Consider the following 25,055-nt stretch of genomic DNA (forward strand, 5'->3'; position numbering starts at 1 on the left):
GATCTGCTCTGTCTCCAACATGGGCCCCTCCTGGGACAAGCTGGTGCCCCCCTCCCCATTCTCATAGGCAAATCCCTGGCTGGCTCAGCCCTCTCCAGCTAGAACTCCCAAGAGATCTCCCCCTTCCCACTGTGTAGGTGGCAGGAATTGTGGGCATCACACTGCTTCCTCCAGCTGTTTTGGGGCTGAACATTCTGTGATGGTGTGTCACTCAAAGCGTTTTCCTGGACAGTCAGGAAAACGGTCCCTCCCAGCCCCCTCCTTGGCATCTCCAGGACCATGGCTGGCCCTCTGGGACGTGCTAGAGCCACAGCTTTTGAGAGCTGTTGTATAGTTTTCAGTGGGAGCATGTGCACCTCAGAGAGCAGCATCAATCAGGGCTTGACAGTGTGTTTTGTTGATTGTCTAGACTTAAGCATTAATAATGCAGATTAATCTTCAAGCATGTATGCATACAAGGGCCTGGTTGTTAAACACTCAGCAGCACATGGCTTTGTAAACTTGGCTTAAGCTCAGCAGGACTGTGCAGTTGAAGGCTCAGGAGAGGTTAACAATGAATATCACTGGCATTTCTATAGTGCTTTACGGTTTGCAAAGTGGTTTACATCCAGTGTCTCACCAGAGCCTCACAACACCCTGGCCACCCTCCATGATGGCTAGTGACCAGCCACACATCAACACATTTCCTGGGTGTCTGTCTCAGGGCAGGGAATAAGGGTGGAAGAGGCACTGGGCTATCGGGCTGCTCTTGGCCTTTTACACACAAACGTAAATGCCGCTGGGCATTCAGGTAGTACCCATCCTGGGCATGGCAAGGGCGAGGCCGGAAATGGCCTGAAGGATTGGTCATCGCTGTTTAATCTCGTGTAATAAAGCAATACTGATGATAGACTAAGCTTTGCAATGTGCTTTACAAACATTATCTCATCCGATCCTCACAAGCCCCCACCCCCGCCTCGAGAGAGCAGCTGTGACGGTCCTCATTTTACCAATGATGAACCTGAGGCAAGCAGAAGTGAAGCGGCCCGCCCAGGTTCACACACAGTCAGTGCCTGAGCTTGGATTTGAACTCAGGGCTTCCCATGTCCAGCCTCGGCTGGCTGCCGGGGCTCCCACAGCGGAGGTACGGCTCAGCGACAATAAGCAGCGAACACTCGCAGGCGGCAACAGCAATGTAAACGGGGCTCCTCACTGTCCCCTTTTATTGTCACGGCACAGAGACATTCACGCAGGAGACGGTGTGGCCGCGCGGTGGCGGCGGCGCCCGTGCCCACTCCCGTGCCCACTCCCGGGCACGCTCACGCATTGAGCAGCTCGTGCTCCTTGTCCGTTCTCCCGACAGCGTCTGGGTTGGACAGCGGGTCCAGGTCGGCAAACAGGCTGAACCAGGCCGTCAGGTCTCGAGCATTCTTCTCGGCTTCTGGGAGAGGACGACACCCGTCGGCACCGGCAGGACGCCAGGCTGTCCAAGGCGCCCCACCGGGGACACTCCTTCCCTCGTTGCCCAGAAGCTTCCCCCGCCCCCCGCTTGCGCCTTCCTTTTCTCCTGCCCAGCCCTGCTGCCCCACCCCCAGCTGGGAGGGTCTCGAACCCTCTGGACCCCTCAGGACCCACCCCACAGCTCTTTCACCAAGGGGACTGATGCCTTGAGGTTTGTGGTCAGGGAGAGAACCCGAGATGGCGGCTGCTTCCTTGTGCTCACCCTAGCCTCAGGTCCTGCCCATCTGCCCTGCCCACCCCCGACCTCTGCGCCTCCGCGGCTATCCCAGAGAACTCCCTGCTCCGCCCCCCAGCCCCCACCTGCCCAGACTCCCGACCCTGTCCTTTACAAACAGACTCATTTCCAGGGCGATCAGCTCACATTTCTGGGGCACAGAAAGATTTACAAAGGACTTTTCTCACGACTCGGTAACTACCTCATCGCTGGGAGTAGGGCAACTACTATCACCCCCTCCCCATTTTTTCTGATGAAGAAACTGAGTCCGGGAAAATCACCCAGCTGGTAAGAGCCAGGACCAGGATTCCAGCCCAGGTGTCTGAAGTAGTGTTCTGCCCCACCCTTCCTTCTGCCTTCACTTCTAAAGGGACCGTAGGGGTCATCGACTCCAACATTCCCATTTTACAGAAGATAAAGCTGAGTCCCCTTGCCCAAGGTGGGGGTCCCACTAGGAGTAAATGGCAGGGCCACTATTGTGAAGACTGCGGTCACCAGGTAGCAGGTTTTAGGAGAGAGGTGGTGGGTGTGGAACAAAGGAAGAGGTGCCCAGGGGATCCCAGCAGGGTAGCTCCTCACAGGACCCTAGACCCGCATCCTGAGAGGGGTGGAGACTTGGAGTCATCCATCCAGTGGGCAGGAAGGTCAGAGTGTGCAACCTGGGTGCCATTCCCCACCCCCACCCTCCCAACAAGCCCCTCCCACTCATCACAGAGTAGTCACCAACTATCACCTCCAAAACACAACCAGAAGAGGCTCACCTTTCACAGGGCGCGTGGTGCTGCTCTGGGTGGTGGGCTTTGGGACCACTGCTGGCTTCCAGATGGGTGGAGGGCTGCCTGGGCTCTCTTTCCAGCCTGAAATCCAGCAAAGGCAGTGCTTTGGAGCAGGGCCACCAGGATCCCTACTTTCTGCATCTGTATTGCTCCGGTCCACCTTGGACATGGCTCCTAAGGCTCACCCTCCCCTTCCTCAGCCACCACATGCAAGGAGGAGAAGAGGAGCACTGAGCACTCAGGGTTTTCTAAGCCCAAGCCCCCTGGTCTTCTCCAACTCACCTGCCACCTTCCCATCCTGGAGAGACCCTCACCCTGAAGCACTTTCTTCCCACTGCTAAGCCCCAGTATTTCAGGAGGGAACCTTCCCTCGCTTCCTTCCAACATCGACTCAAAGCCTGGTTGCTGAAGGAAGCCTTTCCCTTTGAGATTATCTGGTTTGCCTTGTTCCCATCTGGCTTGTGCCCAGTTATCTATGAGGTCTCCTCTATTCGATGTGAGTTCCTCAAGAGCAGGGACAGTACTGCTGTCTGTCTCTGCATCCTCAGTGCTTAGCGTGGAGCCTGGCACACAGTTGGTGCCAAACAAATGCTCTTCTTGCTCTCTGGCTGTCTCTGCCTCCCCATTCCCACTCCAGCCTTCCTTGATGTGTTGTCTTCCTCTGTTAGAGCATGAGCTCCTAGGCAAGGGTGGAACTCAAGTCACATTCAGATTTACACAGTCAGCCCCCTGCATAAAGCCCAGGACATTCATGGCTTAAGACACATTTGCTGATTAATTGATATGGGGAGAAAAGCTTGAGGAGTAAATCTAACAAGCTATTCTAAACTGAAACATGATTCTGATTCTTGAGGCATGGCCATGGGACGAAAGGAGAGAAAAAAAGAGAGACTCTGGGCTCCCATCTCTTTCCTCCAAATGGTGCTGGACACTGACCTTGGAGGGATGACTGTAAGTCATGCATGTTTTTGTCTAGGAGCTGGGAAGGGAGAAAGCTTGATGACGGAGTGGGCCCCGGTTCTGGCTCTCCTGGCGCACACGTGGCTGTGGGCTCTGGGGTCTGCTTACTCCCAAAGACAGCCGTCCACTCTTTGCTGAAATCTCCCTCGTCCAGGGAAGATGCATTGAGAATCTCGTTAAGCAGCTGCATGTCATCCCGGTCAGCCACATCAGACTCTGAAGCACCTGGAAAGGAACCGACAGACACTGGTCAAAGTCACCTGGGAGCGAGGCCCCCCACCCCCAGCAGGTCTTCAGGGAAGAGGAGAGAGGAGAATATGCATTTCCAAAGAGCTCAGACCCACTGAGGATCCAGACGAGATTTGGAAACTCCAAGGTTAGTCCTGCCCACTCTGTCCGTCCCACAGTCAAATCCATGTTCCAGGAATGATACTGAAATCTTTCCACTAAAAAGCCCAAAAGGCATACAAAGAGAACCAGCCACCTGGCATCAGTCTTCTCCCAGACAGAGCAAGCCCAAAGGATGGCGCCTTCACCAAGACCCTCTTCTGCATTTCTGAAGCTTCCCGGTGGCCCCAGAGCTCAGGGGTGGGCAGAGAGTGGGAGCACAGGTGGGACAGCTTCATCCAGCCAAGGACGAAAACCCAGGGGAGCCTCACAGTCCTGTGGCCATAGATTGTCCCCCCTCCCTCCTCCTTGAGGGGCAGGATGGCTTCCTTATTGTCACAATAAAGAAGGTGCTTCACCAGCCCCTTACAATATGGCTGGTGCCCACCTTTCCTGACATGACAGCACAGACCTCTCCTTCACATGTGCCAGAAAGGCCTAATTGTTCCTTCCACCTCTAGCCTCCCAGCCTTTGCATGGGCTGTATCCCATGCCTGGAAAGCATTCCCTCCCCATCTTGCTCCTTCTGCCTCTCAGAATCCCTGGCTCTCCTCAAGGCTTAAGCCTGGGGCTGTCTCCTACGGGAGGCCTTTCCTGACACTCCAACACTCATGGAGAAGAATGACTTCATCTTTGTCTCCGTAGCCCCCAGGCCTTGGACAAAGCACAGCCTTGCCATGTTCCTTTGGATCAGCACTTCTCAGGAGATCCTGTTATATTCTTAAGGATTATCAAAGGACAACCTCCTCCCAAAACCCCTTTTGTTTATGTGGCTTATGTGAGTTACATCTATCAATATTTACTGTATCAGAAATGAAAACATCTTAGTACTATTTATTATGAAAGGGTCTCAGAGCCCCCCCAGGAGTTTCCAGACCACCCTTCAAAAACCCTGCCTCAGACAATAATTCTGGTTTTTTTTTTGTTATTTTCAGTTTCTCCCCCACTCAAACTGCCAACTGGAGATAAAAATTATGGAGCCACTGGTGGTTGATCACCAGTGGGTGACACTGGCCTGTGTATAGCCGGGCAAGAGCAAAGTGGCCTGCTGAGCCTCCTGTACGTATCACACATAGGAACCCCCTCCCCAGGTGACAAGTCAAAAGCGACCTTGGAGACAGGCCACTGCCTAACCCCAAGCCTGGGGGGCTCCAGGAAACAAAGTGCCATGAGGCTGCACCGGTGAGAAGTACAGGAAATGGAGCAGAACTCCTCCAAGGGCCACGGCTGAGCTGGGCTCCCTGGAGAGAGCTTCAAGGCTGGAGATCCCTTACAAAGAAGCCTGCTCAGCATGCTGTTACCTCCTCAGGGAGGAGGAGGAAACAGAACCATAAAGAGATAGCACATCTAGTCGGAGAACTAACTGCTTGGTCTCTTTCTCTTCACCACTGCCAAGGAAGACTCCCACAACAGGATTGGCAGGAAGCCTCATCTTCTCACCCTCTCTCCTCTCTTGTGCATCTCAGGTTTTGAGCCTCATGTCTGGGGCAAATGTCCCGGGTAGCTCATCCCACGCTGGGACAGCTGTAATGGTTAAGAAGCCTCTCTGCTGCTTCTACCCATGGCTCCTGATTGTACCCACCACAGCCAGACAGAAAAAGGGAAATCCCTTGTCTACATGACCCCTTTTCAATCATGTTGTCCCTGAAACTTCTCTTCTCTAGGCTAAGCATCCCTGTTCCGTCAACCAGTCTTCATATGACAGTCTCGAGGCCCTTCGACCACGTTGCTGTCCTCTGGATACTCTCTAGCTTATTATACTGTGGTGTCCAGAGCTGAACACAGTCCCCTAGGTGTGGTCTGACTGGGGCAGAAGTCCTGCAGAACCCTCACCTCTTCCACTGGAAGCTCAGCCTCTCTTGATGTAACCAAGATGGCATCACACAAAGGGGCAGGGAGCTGCTGATGGCTGATGGTTTTCAGGAAGGCTAAAACAGCATGTGCTAGAAAGGTGGAGGAAAACCTGTATAATTTACCTGACATGTTGCTAGTCCTACAGTTCAATGAAAATCATTGTAGCCTTTAGTAAGTGCAAACTGCTTAAAAGTCACCTTTGAAAAAGCAGTTCTAGGCACACCCTTGAAATAAAATTGCTTTTTAACCTTGTGCCCCTGCACACAGATATAGGCAGGTCCTTTTCCCCATCATTTGCCTAGAGCCTGAGCTTGCCACCCCCCAGTAGGACCAGCACATCTAGGGTAAGAGGCCAAGAGACAGGCCTTCTGTCTTGGCTGGGTCCCCCAGCACCCGCCAGCACATAGGGAAAGCCAGTGAGCCTGACTCTTTCCCCAGCCACTGGCAGAGTTGAGGGATCTGCCCTGCATGACAGAACAGTACTCTAACCTCAGATCCTGCGGGCACTGAAAAGGGCTTTGTCCAGGAGCTGAGACAGAGCACACCAATAGCCATTCAGCCTGTCTGCTCCTCCCAGGATATTTTTGATCCTAAATAGACTTTAATGGCCTCTTGAGGACACAGCCAGGCCAGGGAAAACAGAAACTTCCTGAACAGAGGACAGAAAAACCAAGACAAGCATGATTTCTTTTTATCATCGTCCGTATTTTAAACAGGAAGATTACATCTCTGCTTTTCTGCCTGCCTCCCTCCCTCTACATCATGACTAATCATATACCTAAGCCACTTGAACCAAGATGAAAAACCCCAAATGCCAACTTGATTATAAACAACACACAAAAGGAAGAGAAAGAAAAACAGTGGTTGGAGAGCAGAAGGGCTCCATGCAGGGTTACTATGTAGTTAATTCAAGATCTCTCTCCCTTCTCCCTCCCTCCCTCCCTCCTTTCTTTCCCCCCATCCCCCTGTCTCCCTCTCTTCTCTCTCTCTCCCCCTTTCTCTGTCTCTCTCTCTGTCTCTGTCTCTCTCTCTCTCTCCCCCTCTTTTTCTGTCTCTCTCTGTCCCTTTCTATCTCTATCTCTCTCTGTCTCTCTATCTCTCTGTCTCTCTCTCTCCTTCCTCTCTGTCTCTATCCCTCTCCCCCCCTTCTCTTTCTCTGTCCTCTCCCACCCTCTCTCTTCCCCTCTCCCTTTCTGTCTCTTTGTTTTCTTGGCAATGCCCAGTCCATGGACCTGAGAAGCACCTGAGGGGAAGCAGGAGGCTAGGGAGACGCAGCCCCTCATTTTCTAGATGAAGCTCATGGAGCGAGGCCAGGAGGTGTGGATGAATGGAGACCCAATGGATTCTGGAGTCAGTCACCATCACCGGGCCTTTTTCTTTTCCCTATTAGTTTTTTTTAAACTAGGATTGACCTTAAGGGCTAACACTAAGTCTGTGTTATGGGGGGTGTCCCTGGAAAGGACAGGATAAATGCTTCAAGAGAGGAAGAAAAGGGATATGAAGAGGCAGAGAAGCCCTGAATGGATAGGAGAAGGGGTAGCGGGGGCAGGAGACACAGAGGAGGAGGGTGTGGGGCAGCCCCGATGGGGGTCAGGGTACAGAGGATTAGGTACTGCTGGGATGGGACATCCAACAACTGTGATTATTAATAATCACGACAAAATAACATTTGTGCGGCACTGAGACGTCTGCAAAGCATTTTACAGCATTTGATCCTTGTAAGATTTTTGAGGCTCAGAATTTAAGTGACCGGATAGAGGTTCCACACCTAGTGTTGCCCAAGGCCTGCTCTCTGTCTCCTCCCCCAGCAGGTGCCTCAGCTCTGGCCACAGAAAGATGAGACGGGTCCTGGGCGCCAGCTGCCCCCCACCCCCACCCCAGGAGCTCAGAGGCAGCCGCGTCACCCTGACATGAACGCTTGGGAGCGTGTTCCCTTCCAGGCAGCATCTCCAGCTCCACGAAGCACAGAGGCTGAGCCCTGGCAGCTGCATCTCCAGAAAGCCTTCTGTCCTGGGTGGGGGGAGGCATGAAGTCCCCCCTGCGGTGGGAAGAGGGGAGGGAGGAGAACCAGCCTCTCCACAGCATCTACTGGTGCACTGAGCCACGCACTTGATCCCCACCAGTCAGGAGAGGTGGGGGCTATTGTTATCTCCACGTCACAGAAGAGGAAACAGGCAGACACAGGAGTGATTTGCCCAGGGTCACCCAGCCAGTGTCCGAGGCCACATTTGAACTCAGGCCCTCCTGACTGCCAACCAGGTGCTCTGTGGCTATGGCACCGGCTGCCCTAGGTAGGGATAGGAGAAGCGCAGCTAATTAAGGGAAACAGGGTTTGGATTTCTGGTTGGAGCTAAGATAACAGAATCTCAGCTGACATCATGGTTCCAAGAGGGGAAGGCTTGACTCTGGTTTACCATGTTGGTGCTGCTCTGGACAGCCCCTGGAGCCGGACTCAGTAGTGACCTCAGGCAGAGGTCTCACCTCTGACCTCTGGGCCCCAGGCTGACTCTCCCCACCACCAGTCACTTTCTAGACTGTGTCCATTCCTCACCCTGGCTCCCCACGCTGTCTCTGTAGCCCCCTTGCCCTGGACATCTATGCCACTCTGAGGCCCCCTTCTCTGACTAACCTGGTCCATTTTCAGGAGTGTGCCTGGGCCGGCCTTGTCCTCATTCCTGTCCAGGCTCCCCAGGGCCTCTATCTACTTCACTGTGCCCACGTGGGGGCTTCTCTCTTGTCCCTCCCCAGGTGTTGTCTTCCTGTGTTAAGACCTGAGCTCCTGGAGCCTTGGCTTGCCTTTGTGCCTCCCCCTCCACCCCTCCACCAGGCACTTAGCCATGGGTGGGGCTCCTACACGGCCTTGGGCTCCACAGCTCAGGGATGGACAAGACCTTCAGCACATGCCCCAGAGCATCATCTGAAACACCTGGTGAGGACTGGCTTCTAGAGCTGTGCTGCTTGACCCCAAAGAGGCAGGAGGCCTGAGAAAGGAGGAGATTCTCCCTCACTGGAGGGCTTCAGAAGAGCCTCTGTAGCTGGGGGCAGGACTGTGGTGCAGGATTTTCTCACTCACAGAGAGTATCTGGACTTCCTTTTGGCTGAGATTCACTGAGATTTTGGCTAATTAGGAGCCAAGGGAACCTTGGGCACCTGCTGGGGGGAGAGGGCCCTCCCAGAGGGTGGGAGCCACAAGAGTGAGGTGCAGGCAGTATGGGGTGGCTTTCAAGAAAGCTGAGGTCACCCCTGGGATCGCTCAGGGCTCAGATCTCTGACTTCCTCCTTCTGCATGTGGCTGGTAGGACAAACAACACCTTTGTCACAGATGACCCCGGCTCCTGTTAGAGACCCAGACCGTACAGATAAGAAGAGAAGGAAAGCCTTTCACAAAACAGGCAGGAGCAGGCGTGTGCTTGTAAACATGCACACAGGCTCCAAATGTGACTCCATCCCCACCACAGCCCAGCATGGCCTCCTGAAGATACTGGACAGGGTGGGGGTGGGGGGCACAGTCCCCTTGAGGCACCTAACTAAAGACCCCCAGTCAGTTTGGTGTCACATGTCAAAGAACAGGATCGCTTTATGGTTTAGTCAAATCAGCAAATCAACATGAGGGATGGCACGGAGACAGAAAAACCTGCCAGCCCCTCACTGGCCAAGGTGGGCGGGCGTGACTCTCTTTGGGCCAGACCTCCCCCATCTCCGCATGTGGTTGGGGACCAGAGCAGGAGCAGCCCAGTTGTTTTAGGCTGGACACCTTGGTTGTCTCCTCCCTAGGACCCAGCAGCCTCCTCTTTGGACTGGGAAGTCTCTGAAATGGGCTGATCTGAACCATCTGTCCTTTTGCTCCAGACATGATCATGCTGGGGCAGGCCGGCGTAGCAGGGCCATGCTCCTGAACCACAGGATTTCAGAGCTGGGAGGGCATCCGAGGCCCTTCTGTAGGGCCTGGCTAAGCTTTGACCTTCAACAAGGCAGGTCATAGACACCAAGAAAGTCACTCACTTTAAAATATGAAGGTGACAAAATGATACTAATGTTCTATAGATTTAATTTTTTAAATGTCAGAAGTTTTAAAACCTCAGAGAAGTTTATTATTCCTACCTGTCTCTGTTGGCTTCAGGTCTAACAGTTCATCAATAGATCCTTTAGAGGGAGAAAAAGGAGAAAAACCAAGTCAGCTTAGTTTCCCAAGCGTTCCTGAGTCAATGTGGTAAACCGAGGCAGCCCTTCACTCCTGCTTACCTGAGCACTGGATATGGTTCGACTCCCCTTCTGGGGCAGAGAAGGCATTCTTCCTATCCTCAGCTGGAATCGGAACACAGCAAGCTGGTTATTACCACTTTAGCACTGGGCTCAGTCCCATCTCGAGGCAGCCGTGGGCCGCAGCCCAGCTTCCTGGAGGGTGGCAGCCACAGCCCACTCCAATAAGGCCAGGTGGGCTCTGGGCCACACTCACAGGGCAGCAATTCGAATGGATGACCCCTTCCATCCCTGCCATGTCTGTGGACACTTGCTACTTATCATTTACATACGCCACCCTAAACAGAAATGCCACCACAACCTCTGAGAACATAATTTGTTTTTACAGTCACTGGCTAGACTGGGGGGAAGATAATGCCCTGAAATGCAGCAGCTCCCTAAGAAGAAGCCTGAGGAGCCAGTGGGATCGTCCTGTTGAGGGGCATAGTCCACTTCCTCCCCACCCAGGAAAGGAACCCACTGGGAAAAAGCCCTGAAGTACAGATGTGTAGAAAACTTTCATTTTGAAGTATGTGTAAAAGCCGAGAAAAATGGGCCCATTAGACAATGGAGAAAATATTCTTTTTCTTCCCTATCAATCCAGGCAATGGTGATGAGGCCACAACCATGGTCCAGGCGCTACACTAGGCCCCAGGGACACAGAAACAAATGTGGCCACCTCTGCCCTCCTGGGGCTTGGACCCCGAGGTGAGAATGTTGACCGACCCTTCCCCCATAAGCTTGACTTTCAACAGCCTGACAGTCACACTAGGCACGGTTCAAGCTAATGTGGCAGTGGTATTTTCTGGGTAGAGAAACTGAGGTACAGAGCACTTGACTAGTCTGAGCTCCTCCTCATTCTACAGGTGAGAAGGTCAGGCAGCACTCTGCCCTGGACACTCATCTCCCTGCCAGCCCAAGGAGCCTGGAGGGGTCAACCCTCTCACCTCAGCCTTCTCGGGAGGTGGAGAAGAGGGCGACATGGAGAATGAATGGTGTGTGTGTGTGTGTATGTGCGCGCATGCACGCCAGTGTATCTGAGCATGTGTATGTGCATGAGCGCATGTTTGTGAGCATGTTGCATTGTGCCTGAACATGTATGTACAGGAACACATGTGCCTGAGCGTCTATGCATGCATGCATGTCTGAACATTTGTGTGCGTGTGTGTCTAAGCATCTGTACATGCCTGTGCTACCTGAGTACATATATGCAGGCATGCAGCTGTGTCTGAGCATGTGCATTCGTGTGTCTGAGTCTGCACATGTGGGTCTGAACATTGTATGTGCTTTGCATGTGTTGTGTCTGAGCATGTGTGCATGGGCCTGGTCATGTGTGTCCATTTCTCACTTCCCAGAGAGCCTCGGGCAGGTTTGGCCAGTTCTGCCTCTGGGGGCCGTCCTCCCAGTACACCAAGGCTGTCTGAGAGAATGCGTAGGAAGCAGAGAACAGATGAGAATCCAGGAGGGGAAGCCAGTGGCTGCTGGAGCCTAGGCCCTCCCGGGTGGCTGGGCCACACTGTTCACTCACTTGGGCTCTGTGGGGTCCTCACTGGGCTGCTGCCCCGGAACCCCTCCCTGATGGGACTGTCACTTGGCTCCCCCCTCAGATAGGATGACCAGCCCCAGGTGCTCAGAGAAGGTGGCAGGTCAGCAGAGGAGCCGCTTTCCCAGAAGCGTCACTGCTGAGGTTGCCACAATACTCTTGTTCGTGGTCAATCCACTGTGAAAGGGTCTCCGGAGGCCCAGGCCCGCACGTCCTTGCCTCCCTGTCCTGTGTCCTCTGCCATGGGGGGACTCAGCAGCCTGAAGCAGTGACCCGCCCAGTCCCAGAGCTGGAAGGAAGCTCTGGGGCTACTGAGTCCAGGCACCTCATCTTACAGCCTCTGTAACTCAAGCGCAGAGAGCTGAAGGGCTGTCCTAGGTCACACAGGCAAGCAGCAGAGCCAGGCCGGATTCCAGCCCTCCACATGGCCAGGCTGCCTCCCTCAGAAGGGGACAAAAGGAAGGAGGGATGAAGCAGGGGGGAGAAAGAGGAGCCAAGAGAAGTGGGATGCATGTTTCTTCTGGAAGGATTCCCAGTTCAAAGCAGCCTCTGGGGTGATCCAGGACAGACAAGGAATCACCCCGAGCACGGCTGACCTCTGGCCTCCAGAGCAGGGCAGGGCAAATGTCCGGGACAACACCTTACCAACCACCCTCTGACTTTTGAAAAATCCCAGCCCGAGAGCCCCAGAAGTACAAGGCAGGAGAGAGCGCCATAGTGTTCGTGAGGAAAGCGAAAGAAACACCAAACTTACCTAAGTAGGCGGGTGTCTGGTCAGGGTTTTCCACATCTAATGATATCAACCTTTAATTGAACCGAAGAGAAGATAGCTCAGTCGGCTGTGTACATCTGAGGAGCATTGCTTAATCACCTGCTGCATGCACAGAACTAACCTTAATTCCAGGCCGACCATTTGTGGGAAAGTCGGAGAAATCATTCCTCTGCCCACCCGAGGTTCCCTCAGTGTTTGTCACAACAAAGAAGGAAAGGCCATGGGAGAGAGAAGGCAACAGTCCCTCTGCCAATTCCCTGCCTGCAATTTCTCTTTCTCTGTGCCCAAAATGCACACCCCCTCCCCAATAGAACGGAAGCCCCCTGAGGCCAGGGATTGCTTCTAGGTGAGGGGAGATTAGTCCCCACTTACGTGTCTGACTGCTGGGGCTCACTCTCGGGGCTTTCCTTCTGGGCTTGTTCCTTCTTTTCAGCGTTTTCTATTAACTTGTTTACAGGGTCCTGTAAACTCTGGGTCATAATCCAGACATAGGGAAAAGGGGAAGCAAAGAGCAGACGGTCAAACCAGACACCCCAGCCCAACCGGGCTCCTCCATTGCACCCAAGTGAACAGAAGCTTTCCCAGTCAGTGACCAGAATCATGGGAGTCAGATGTGAGGCTGGGGGGGAAGGGTTTCAGAATTTGGGAGGGGAACTTGGCAGACCCGCCAGCTCTGCCAGAGGGAGCCCCACTGCCCAGAGGTCATGAGCCCTTTTGAGGTCGGGGCTTCTGTAGCCCTCTCCACCCCGGCCCCAACAAGAGGTCCTCGTGCAGCAGTGAGAACCCTCACCTGGAGTCCAGAGAGACCAGGGGCCTTAGGTGTGGAATGGGAATAATCAAGCCTGTGGCCCCATTGTCTCTGGGCTGGGGGGAGGCTCCGGAAGAAAATGTCATTTCAATTGCTTTTGAAAACCATGCCCCCGGGTTATTGCCAGCCTGGGCAGTAGATAAGATGAACCAATGGATTGAGTGTGTGTGTGTGGGGGGGTGTGTGGGTGTGTGTGGGTATGTGGGTGTGTGGGTGTGTGTGGGTGTTTTCCTCTGACAAGATGAAGATTTTATTGCTAATTGTTTTTAGTTTTTCCCCTCGGTTTAAAGGACCTACATGGTGGGATGACCCAGACTCCAACCAAAAAGAATCGCAATCACTCCTTCAGTCAAAAGTGCTTAATAAACATCTACTCTGTTGTAGGCACCCAGCCAGGGGCAGAAACAGAGGGACAAAAAGAAAGGCCCCTGCCCTCCAGGAGCTTAGAGTCTTTCCTGGTAAACAGAGGACTGTGTAAGTGGAGAGAAGAGGACCGAGGAGTGAGACGGTGAATCCATAGAAAGGACAAGACTTGGCAGCTGACAGGACAAATGGGATGAAGGAGCGTGAGGAGCTGAGGATGACTGTGAGGTGCAAACCCAGGAGGATAGAAATGTGGTGGTGACAGACAGAGGCAATTAGGAAGAGAGGTTTGAGGGAAAGAGAATGAGCTCCATTTTTGAAAGAATGAGTTTGGAATAAATATGGGACATCCAGTTGGGAAATTCTAATTGGCCATTGGTGATGTGGACTTAGAGCCCAGGAGAGCCCAGGGCTAGATTCATATTGGGAAATCATATGCATGGAGATAATTGATCCCATGGGAGCTGATGAGATTATGAGAGTGTGTAAAAGAGAGGAGAGGAATCCCCAAGATAGACAGAAACTTGGTGGACACTCAGGAAAAGGGAGAGGGACTTGGGGCAGCATAGCAGATTGAACCATGGATGGTCAGGGGAGAGAGAGGGAGAGAGAGGGAGAGAGAGGGAGAGAGAGAGAGAGAGAGACAGAGAGAAACAGAGGGACACAGAGAAACACAGAGACACAGACAGATAGACAGACCAAGACAGAGAGACAGAGACAGAGAAACAGAGAGACAGATGGAAAGAGAGAAACACAGAGACAGACAGAGAGACACAGGGAGACCTGGAGTGGGGAGGAGGAGGGGAAATGGAAGCATGGACCTTTTTTGGCGTTGGGATCATATAGTGGAGTTGGAAGTGGAGATGGAGTGGAGATGGAAGAATCCACTGAGAGGCTTTTAAGGATGGAGCAGACTTGGGTGTGTCTGTGGGTAGCAGGGATGGAGCCTAGAGATTGGGAGAGGCAGCCCCTCCCCAGAGCTGGCCCTCAGAAAACACATGAGGTGGTCTGTGGTTGGAGCAGCAGCAGTTACTCCTCCCGCCATCATTCCCAAAGGCTACACAATTGTTGAAGAAAGCTTTCTAAGTACCCAAGTTTAACATCCTATAGGTACGTGAGGGCTAAAGCATCCCAAAGAAAATCTAATTGCTTCCTTCTGACCAATCTGGGAAAACCAAGCCAAGAACCCAATTCTGGGAAATGGCCTCCACTTTCTAGTGCCTTTTAGGGTGGCCCCGCTCCTAGGCCTCCTCTCTGGCCCTCTTTCCTGGTGCTCTCCTACACACAATCCTCTTTCATCAGGGCCACCTCCTTCCATGGTACAGCAACACCCAGGTCCTTTAACCATCTGAATGTTGAACTCTAACCCAAGCAGAAGCTTGGTCCACACTTGCATTCCCCTCCCACTGTCCAGGTCCAACAGGAGGAATCACTGGTTTCACTGATCAGTAACAAGAAAAGATGACAAGTTACTATTTCTTCTCAGTTGCTGTGTCTACATCAGGGTTGGTTAGGTTCTCCTTCATTTGGAAATCCACATGCTGAAGTCAGTGTGGGGCATCGAATCCAGCATTAGGCTTGCGAATCGAGACTGCCTAGGTTGGAATCCCTTAATCATTAAGAAACCCTGGACAAGACATAAAATGTGTCTGAGACTCAGGATCCTCATAAAATTAGTGGGACCTTGAAGGTCCTTCCCATTTACTTGGTGATGCCATGATAATGCTATGGTGGGAACAGTGAGTGTGCCCCAAGCAGATAAAATTCCAGAAGACCAGAAGTGGGGGGTACACACCCTGGATGCTCCAAGGACCTCAAGAGTGCCTGAGCCAGGCCATTCCAAAATACTGCTGAGCTGAATGGATGGCAAGGGTCAGGACTCTGGTGGAATGATAAAAACTCACAATGCCGATGGTTCTGTTTATATGTTAACACCAACCAAAAGCTGAGGATTTGCGCACTGTTATGGGCCTGGAGGTTTAGAGCCAAAATGAGAGAGAAAGCTGCCCTGGGGGCCACCCTGGCATCCTTACCTTCAACATAGTGAATTCATATGGCTGGTAACCTTTGAAGCTCTCATGGATGGCTGCCATGGTGTGTGAGGTTTTCTCCCAGAAATGAAGCAAGGTGGTCTGTAAAGAGAGAGAAAGCCTTTGGATATTGGAGTGGTCAAAATCCAGAGCACTCTGACCTCTACCCCAGTACCTTTGGGGGCTCTGAATCACAGACTCATAAGGAACCTTCCTAACTTAACTTCAATTAGAGCCCTGTCTGCCATAATCCCTTTGCCTGAAGACTCAGAGACAGGGAGCCCACACCCACCTCTGGAAGGAGTCCAGGCTACTTTGGGATAGCTCTTATGGTCAGGAAGGTTTTCCTGGCATCTGACCTCAATCTGGCATCCAATAGAACAAGGCTGAACCTTCTTCCATGTGAGGAGCCTTCTGCCATAGTGTGCCTTCCCTACCTCTTCCCCTGACTAACCTATCCCCTGTCCTCTAATTTTCTTCCCCTCACCCCAGCCTCCAGCCAGTTTTCCATAGCAGCTGCATCCCAACAGAAGGTCGCCACATAGTGAGATACCTGATAGGTTGTGAGCACGTGAGATAGAAGGTTGCATCTGCTCGCTCCAAGGAGATCGACTTTTTGACATACATCATTCTTGAGTTGGTCAAAGTTGAGCTTCGCATGGCGCACTTGGGCTTGGACCTGGAAGGTTAACAGGAGACATTCTTCACCTGCCTTGACCCCTTCCTAAGCTTCCGCTCAAAAGACCAGACAGCCAGGATGGATGGAAAGGCTGGACTTAATCCATCCCCTCTTTGCCACACTGAAAAGAAACTGCCCAGGCACTCAAACAATATCCTCTAACTGAGAGTAAGCATCATCAATGGGTGAAAATCAAGTCTGGACTTTGGGGTTTTCTGGAACACATGACTGACCTTCTCAACTCTGCCTTAGCCAGGCTAATCTTAAAATTGTTCTGCTAACTCTAAGCACCCCCTGACTCATACTGGAGTTGTAACACCTTGGAGAGGAGAGGGGAGAAAAAGCTCCCTGAGTAGAAAAAGTTGCCATAGTAGCCATGCAGACAATTGAGAGTGATCATAGTACTAATGAATCCCAATCCTTTCCTTGATTTCCCCAGGAGTTCATATCAAAGGTTTTCACATGGGAAGTCTTAGAAACATAGCCTGGCATGTTGGATAGAGTCATGGATCCCTGGATTTGAGTCTAGCCACTGTGTAAGACAGAACATGCCCCTTCACCTCTCATGGAGCTAGGGAACTCAAACATTCCAAATTCAAAAGGAGAGACCGAACTATACCAGTAGAGGTTGGTTCCCATGCCTAGCAAAAGGCAAAAGTCATAACTTGGACCAGAAAAATAAGGCTTGGGCATAAGTTTAAAAGTTGTTTTAGAATTGTTAAAGTGCCTTGTTGAAACCAGTGATAAGAATGATGCTGATGACAATTAGAAGAGATGTAACCATTGTTTGCTATAAAATATATTGAAAAGTATGACAACCATTTTAAATTCACAGATACTACTGAAAATAGGAAGAAATAGGGAGCCTGACATAAGAAAGAAGAACTCTGTCCACACACTTGGCCACCCACTTGAAGGTTAAGAACACCAGAATCCTGTGTCCCTAGAGCCACAAGCCCTTCCCAAAGCTGGAGTGTGCAAAGCCTGCTGTGCCCACACAAAATGTGACTGCTCTCATAGGAAAGAAAGGCAGAGTCCTGAAAGTAAACATGTGACATTGGAACATTTGCTGAGCCTTGAGGGCTGAGCATCTCATCCAGCTACTCCCCAGTTCATTCCCCGTGTGAACTTCAAGTAGTTGCCCAGTGACTATTGGGCCGCCTATCTCAGCCTGGGCAATGGCACCCTCAGCAAATTTTTCTCTGTCTTCAGGGCTGGAGGAGCAGTGGAATTCATGATTCTGTGTTCTCAATCCATCTTTATTCACAGAATCTCTCTGGGGGAAAGGAGCCACAGGGTTCCCTGCTACTGCCCATGCCTGAACAAGATTTATTCCCTCTCCAATTAACTGGACAAAGTGGTCATGCAGCCAGGACCACGGAGACCTCCATTGTAGAGGAGGCCACCCTTTCCTGAAGCAGCCCAGGCTACTCTGTGTCAACCTTTGTTGGGAGAAAATTCATCCTGAATCCAGCCTAAATTGGCCTCATTGTGGCTTCTTCCCTTTGCTCCTGGTTCTGCTCTCTGAAGTCAAGAAGAATCAGGTGAGTCCCTCTTCTTCATGGCCTCTCTTCAATTACTCCTGGCTAGAGCAATTTGGAACTATGCCCAAAGGGCTATCAAACTGTGCATATCCTTTGATCCCGCAATACCATTGCTAGGTCTGTATCCCAAACAGCTTTTTTTTTAAAAGGGAAAAGGACCTATGTATACAAAAATATTTATGGCAGCTCTGTTTGTGGTGCCAAAGAATTGGAAATTGTGGGGATGCCTGTCAATTGGAGAATGGCTGAGCAAGTTGTGGTATATGAATGTAATGGAATACTATTGTGCTATAAGAAGTGAAGAGCAGGCTGATTTCAGAAAAACCTGGAAAGAATTACATGAACTGATACAAAGTGAAGTAAGCAGAACCAGGAGAATATTGTACATATTAACAGCAATGTTGTACAATGATCAACTGTGAATGACTTAGCTATTTTTAGCGATACAAAGGACTCATGATGAAGAACACTATCCATGTCCAAAGATGGAGTCTGAATGCAGATTGAAGCATATTATTTTTCACTTTTTCATGGTTTTTCTTTTGGTCTGTGTTTTTTTTCATAGCCTGACTAATATGGGAAAATGTTTTTCATAATTGCACATCCTATATCAAATTGCTTATCACCTCAGGGAGGGGGAATATGAAGGAGGGAAGGAGAAAACTTGTAACTCAAAAGTAAAAAAAAATGAATGTTAAAAATTGTCTTTACATGTAATTGGGAAAAAATAAAATATTCAAATACTACAGGCTAAATAATCACCCTTAGTTCCCTTTCCTTCATCTGATTGTCATATGGCACAAACATCACCTTCCTCATCTTATCCCTCTAGTCCCCAGTTTGCACTCCCTAAAATGTGGTGTCCAGAAATGAGTACAATACTTTAGTCCCCTCACCACAGGATAGGTTTAGTATCAATAATTCAATAACCCAACTCAAACAAACAGACATTTGTTAAATGCCTACCATATTATTATTGTAGGAAAGAAATAGAAGCAGGGTAAGAGTGGGGTGAGAAGACCACATCTGAGGTTTCCAGGGCAAGGAGGAAAGGAGGTTTATTATTCCAGCACAAGACAATCTGTTCTCATCACATGTCCTTCCACAATTCTTCATATTTATTACAATGTCCTGCCCACCTCTTCCTTGGGGCAGTTTAGAGGGCAGAAGAATGGTCCAGAAGCCAAGAGCAGCCCAAACTTCTGGGGGAGCCAGCATCCAGAACAAGGACTGGTGGGGGGAACACCAGCAAGTTCCAGTTGGAACTGTACAGGGGGAATCTTTTCACTGTCAGGTTTGTTGCTCTCTTAAAACACCCAGGAATACATCTAGGACTCCTTGTATTCATCCCCAGCAATCATCTACATGCACTTCCTTTGTGGTGACGACGGCAGACCATGCATAATACCCAACTTTGTGTATTTCATGCTTTCAGGTGACTTTCCTAACTCCTATCCACATTGGTGAGTCAGGTCCCTAGAGCATGACAGCTATGGATCTTTAAGGTTCTAGGGGCAAAGGGATGGTCATTCTGATGTTACAGCATATGAGCCATCATTGGTATGCTTTCCACCATGATATGAATTGATTATCAATTAGTCAGCCAGACTTAGGTAGCTTTTAGAAAGGAATGTTTACTAAGGTGGTAAAATGCATATGATCATTTCTCCCCAAAGGCTTTGACTTCCCCTTATGGATTTCTCTCTCTCTTTCTGGACTTTGATACCCTGCCTTAGCTGTCTCATCACATGGAACCTCCATTGGCCTGTGCTTCCTTCTTAGTCTGAAATATCTCTTTCCCATTCTGATCCCCCCTTCTCCTATTGATGAGTTCATCACTAGGGGCCTCCATTTTGAGGCAGGGTCCAGGTTGGCTGTCCTCCATTATCCTCCTAATGTTACTTTTGACTTTCTGGGCTTCAGTACCTTCCTCTTGCTTACCCCTCCCCCCTTTAGAACACAAATACATTGAGGGAAAGGACTGTCTTTTTTCTTGTATCGGGATCCCCATTACTTAGCACAGTGCCTGGCACATAGTTAAGTACTTAATAAATGCTTGTTGCCTCACCTTGCCTTGGAACACTCTCCCACCAGTATATACAGAGTTGAAGGAAAAGTGGGCTCAAGCTGAGAGAGTCCTTTTGCTAGAATCCTCAAGGTATCCCTCTCAGAGATATGGTGACATTTTTTGCTGGGCTCTTTTTAGAGATATGAATGTGCTTCCACTTTGTCCCTGTCTCTTGACTTGGACACTGCTGTCATCTATCCCAGGGATGACTAGGATGCCAGTGGGATGATGGAAATCCCCAAAATTTCAGACCCTTTGACACTCCCAAGGGGATGGGGAGGCGACCTAGGCCAAAAGGCACTCTATCCCTCCCCTGCCTCCAAGCAGTCCCCTCTGAGTGGTTTGCTGGAATATTCTCTCCCAGCTCCCACTCTTTCAATCTGCCAGAAATGACTTGATATTTTAGAGTTGTGTTGGCCTGTCTTTGTCTCAATGCTTTGTAAGTAACTTTAGAAACAGGGAGCAACTCCAGTGTGTGGCTCAGGAAGCATGGCAATGCCCCATGCACCAAGTGTTCACAATGATTATCAAAATAATTAATGGCCTGATGCATCACCAGATGCTGGCTGACCTCTCTGCTGAGCTGGGAAGACTTTTTCTACTGGCAGCATCAACCACCAAGACTGGGAATTCTATGTACCATTGTGTGCTGACTGCAGGTGAAAGGAGCTGCGTCCAGCACCAAGGACAGTGGCAAGAGCCACATTTCACTCCATGCACACGGGGAGATGGGCCTTTATTCCTTTCCCTCTCAACCCAAGTAAAATATCTGCAATGATGTGACCATCTTGAGGTCTTTTACTTTCTTCCAATGCTCCTCAAATCTTCTCCCAAAGGAATTTCTTTTCCATGTGTTTTTTAAAAGCCTTCACAGGATCTCAGAGATGAAAGGAATATATCACACACACACACACACACACACACACACACACATCACTTCCACATCTATGCAAAGCCATTGTAATTTCAGGGATAAGGAAGCACTTCCTACCCCACGCATGGCTCCCAATGCTCTATGGTCCGTCTCTGTGCTCTGGCTCCTCTCCCAGCATCCCCGTGCATGCTAGAACCCTCCTCCTTGAAATCCCATTGGTTTTATTTCTTTGTGGCATTTACGTACTAAAGCATCTTATTTCCCTGATAAAGTCCTTGAGGTCTGAGACTGTGTCATTTTTGTCTTGTATCTTCAGCACAGAGCCTAGACTTCAGTAGGTGCTTAATAAATACCAAAGCAGGTTTACACACCAACGCCATTCTTTTTTTTTTTTTGGAGGGGGTAAGGCAGGGCAATTGGGATTAAGTGACTTGCCCAAGGTCACAAAGCTAGCAAGTGTGTCAAGTATCTAAGGCTGGATTTGACCTCAGGTCCTCCTGCCTCCAGCGCCGGTGCTCTGCTCACCGCACCACCTGACTGCCCCTCACACCAATGCCATTCTTATAGGACATTTTAAACAATGAAAACAAAGGTATCTCATTCCAATGACAGCACTCACTGGGGTGGGGCTGCTGGCAGCCAGAAGTAAGTCCCCCACCCATCCTCACTTTACTCGGAATGAGGACTAGGGGGCTGCTGCTTTGGTCCACATGCATATGTTTGGGGCTTTAATCACTGTCATGGCAATGAGTTTTAGATTTTCCACAGGGCCTCTGTCTCACAACTTCCCATAAAAGAGACTGTTTATTGAGGAATGTGCCCTTCTCCCCAGCAGGGTCATCCAAAGGATGCATCCCACTGCAGCTGGAAGACTTCCAACTCTGCCTGAAGAACAATCCTCATTCTCACAAATGAAAGAAAGCCCCCAAGGTCTGGCTTCTGTCAGAGGGCCTCACAGACAAACAAGTGTCCTTCCATGGAACAGAGAGGGAGCCAGAGGTTTGGGAATCATGGCCAGGAATGTAGAGTGGACGAGCCACATCCGGCTACTAACTGAGCAGAAGCTCTGGGGCAGCATCAGGACCAGCTCGTGTCATCAATGCCATCTTCCAGTCTTTGAAAAATATGAATTTTTCTTCTAGCTGTTCCTGCTTATTTTTCAGGTACTAGCTTAGTGAACTCCCAAATGAAGCCTTAATTCCTTCTGATTTTGAGCCTGTGGCAGGCTGAGAAAGATGCCACTTTCACATGCAGATGGTCAGTTGCCACCATGTGCACAAAGTAGATCCACTTAGAATGAATCAGCCATCCTACCTGCCCCAAGTCAGGGCATTTGTTCAACCTACAGTTTTGCTTTTAAGTATTTAACTTCTGAAAAGAATTTGCTACCTCTCCATTTCCTCTTAAAGTTGCTTAATGAAATGACTAGAACCATTCACAAGACTGAAGGCAGAGTGCCCCATGACTTGTGTCTCACCAAAGCAAGGAGCACACCAGGAAGGAGACAATGCCATGTCAGCCACTGCCAGCATCCAGCTTTGCTCCTTGTGTAGGACTTCAAAGAGAAGGCAATGTTAGCAACTGACTTCTACTAATTCCCAGGTTAATGGGAGCTTCCTGTGATCTGACCTAGGAGGCAAGACGCACAAACCTATTATTCACCCAATCCAAGTCAATTAACAACGATTAAGGACCCACTGTATACCAGGCACTGTGTTGGGTACAGGGGAGACAGGAATAGCAAATGATTTTAACATGGCCAATAGCAAGGGAAACCTGCCTACTCATACTTACTAAAACTTGACATGCTGGAGAATTGTCATGATGTAGGAGGAACACAAGTTCACAGGAGATACGATCCAGTCCATGGTCTCATGTGTCCGTTCACAAATGTACAAAGTACAAGTGAAAAACTAAAATTGCCTAGAAACCCTAACATATGGTGGCACATTTTGACTACTTAGGGATCACACTGAGTCATGGTGGGGGGAAGAGAATGAGGTTCATGCCTGGAAAGTGTCTCAGGATGGGTCACCCTCATTCAAAAGGAACAGAATAGGTAAAAAGTAGGGAGGGTCTGTTATAGCCATGCATACTGAGAAACTTTGTGCATGAGCAAATTTTGGAAGCAGACGAGTTAAGTCATCAGGGTGGAGAACATTTGGGGGAACATCAACAGAAGCAGAAATAAAGCAATATTGTCACTGGAGAACACAACACACCATCTTGACAGAAAGGAGAAATGTGCAAGGAGCTTGGGGAACAAATCGCAAGCCTTGGCCAGAGGCAAAACATATTAGTGAGGGGAGACTTCAATTATCCAGATGTCCACTGGAGCCTCCTCTCTGCCAAGAGCAAAATAGCTGATAACTTCTTGACTTGTGTAAATAATAATTCAATGGCGAAACCATTGAGTGGAATTTTTATTTATGGTTCTGTTTCTCACCAACAAGGAGAAAATGATTGCTGGGATGAAAATGTTGAGAATTTTGGGAGAATCTGGTGACAGCCTCTGAGTATTTGTGCTGGAGAAGGGAGGGAAAGTTTGGCTTGGTTGGACAAAGGTACGTGGCTCAGGATGGAGAAGGTGAACGTCTCTGTCCTTGGTCCTTATTAGATTTTATCTGAAGGATTGTGTTTATTTCTGGGCACCACAGGTTAGGAATGACATTAGTAACCTGGAGACTGGCCAGAGATGGAGGGCCTTGAGTTCATGCTATATAAGGAATGCTGAAGGAACTGGACTCAACTGATTCTGGAAAATCAGCACACAGCTAAAGTCCAGAACTCTGAGGTTCCCTAGAGATAGGATCCCCTGTGGCACCCCCCTAAGCAGACCTCAATACTCCAGAAGCCCAGGACAGTCAGCAGATGTCAGCCACTGGCTCCAGTTGGAGCAGGGGCTCCAGTGAGCTGCCTCTCCAGCTTCCTGATATGTTTTTTATATGAGGTTTGAAGTCCTCGGAGCCATCTAAGGCCATTAGACTTGGCCTGGGAGATACAGACCACATGTGCTAAATGAGGAAGCCTAATGACATTACTTTAAAATGATGCTACTTTAATATGATTTGCTGATTATGTCTGTAGATGTCTTTTCTGTCCACTGTGAACTCAGAGTTCTGTTTCATGCATTTAATCACTAGCATCTGTTTGGATTGATTGAAAGGAGAGAAGCTCACCCTGAGTCCTGGCAGCTGCAGGCTTAGCTTTCCCTCCAGGGGCACCGAATGCCCTTGTCAAGTCCAAGGTTCTACCTCCATCCCGGAGACTGAGTTGCATGGGCTAGGACTCTACTCTGCCCCCGCTGCCCTGCTGGGGCCCCGTCAGGCCAAGCTCGTCACCTTCCATCTCACCTCTAGGCTGCCAACAGTGACCTTGTGAGTGTCTGAGGCTGGATTTGAACTCAGGTATTCTATCTATTGTGACACCTACAGCCTTTCGAATGCTTGAAGGCAGAGGCTATGTTTCCCCCACCAGTTTCCAAGCCTTCCTACTTCCTTTGACTGACTCCCTGAGACATCTTGGTTGCCTGGATACTCACCAGTTGTGAGCAAAATCATGCAAATGATAAGAAAATCAAAATTCTAAAAATCAGTAAAATCATGGTCCTCAGGACTAAATGCAAGCCTCCAGATGTGCTCTGAGCAGGGCTGAGGGGCTCTTCCCACTGCTGGTCCTGGTCATTCTGCTTCCCTTAAGGCAGTCTGACATCACACAAAGGTGTCTGGGTCTGTAATATCACATTGATAAGGGGCTAGAAGACAATGAACCCTTCCCCTTCCTTCTTTCCCCCCTCCACCCCATCTGTTTCACATGAATTGTTATCCCACTGATTTATCCTCTAGCTGATAAGACCGGCTTTTTGAATTTAGTCCTGCAAGACAAACTTTTGATACCAAGAGGCGGCCACTCCCCAGACCCCTGGCCAGTGTCTGAGGAGCAGAATGTTTCTAGAGCTAGCCTGGTAAAGGCACAAGGGCTCAAAGACAAAAGACAGGAAGAGTCTACTTCCTGGCAAGGAGAGTTGCCACTGAGGAATTGGGCATCTGAGGAAGACAAGGAGCTTCCCATCACTAGAGGTCTGCAGCCTTTGTGAGGGTCAGCTGGGGTTGGTAAGAGGAGCAGAGGGATGAGAGATGTGGCTTCTTCTGGCTGCCGGATTCAAGAGAGAAAGAGAAGACAGGCTGCTATTCCAACCTCTCTTCAGGCCACTGAAGGAAGAGAAAGACTGTAGGAAGAAGATAGCACAGAGAAAAGTGCCCAGTCTGGATCATGTCCATATCCCCAGCTTGCTACAGTAGAGACTCCAGGGAAGTTCCCCTTGAACAATAAAGTTCCCTTTCCTTTCGCCAGTTCCTCCTGCCCTTCAAAGGCATGGTGAACTGAATAATCATTCTTTACCAAGGAGGAGAGTCCTGTGCAATCAGCCCCTTGAGCCAAGGTT

At 50.1% G+C, this 25,055-nt stretch overlaps 1 protein-coding gene across 2 annotated transcripts in view; it reads right to left on the bottom strand.

The window, feature by feature from the left end:
- Nucleotides 1-1,169: 1,169 nt before the first annotated feature.
- The window catches only part of ICA1 (islet cell autoantigen 1), a 48,170-nt gene continuing 24,284 nt past the window's right edge, over nt 1,170-25,055 (bottom strand). For both annotated transcript variants that reach the window (XM_036762181.1, XM_036762180.1), the window contains exons 7-15: nt 16,000-16,125; nt 15,450-15,548; nt 12,618-12,715; nt 12,228-12,277; nt 9,934-9,996; nt 9,793-9,834; nt 3,427-3,675; nt 2,476-2,571; nt 1,170-1,420 (exon numbers count right to left, since the gene is read on the bottom strand). In XM_036762181.1, the coding sequence (XP_036618076.1) occupies nt 1,299-1,420; nt 2,476-2,571; nt 3,427-3,675; nt 9,793-9,834; nt 9,934-9,996; nt 12,228-12,277; nt 12,618-12,715; nt 15,450-15,548; nt 16,000-16,125 (945 nt within the window). In that variant the 3' untranslated portion in view covers nt 1,170-1,298. The remainder of the gene's footprint in view (nt 1,421-2,475; nt 2,572-3,426; nt 3,676-9,792; nt 9,835-9,933; nt 9,997-12,227; nt 12,278-12,617; nt 12,716-15,449; nt 15,549-15,999; nt 16,126-25,055) is intronic.

This window comes from Trichosurus vulpecula, chromosome 5 (genome assembly GCF_011100635.1).
Source record: "Trichosurus vulpecula isolate mTriVul1 chromosome 5, mTriVul1.pri, whole genome shotgun sequence".
In the NCBI taxonomy this organism is placed as follows: domain Eukaryota; kingdom Metazoa; phylum Chordata; class Mammalia; order Diprotodontia; family Phalangeridae; genus Trichosurus; species Trichosurus vulpecula.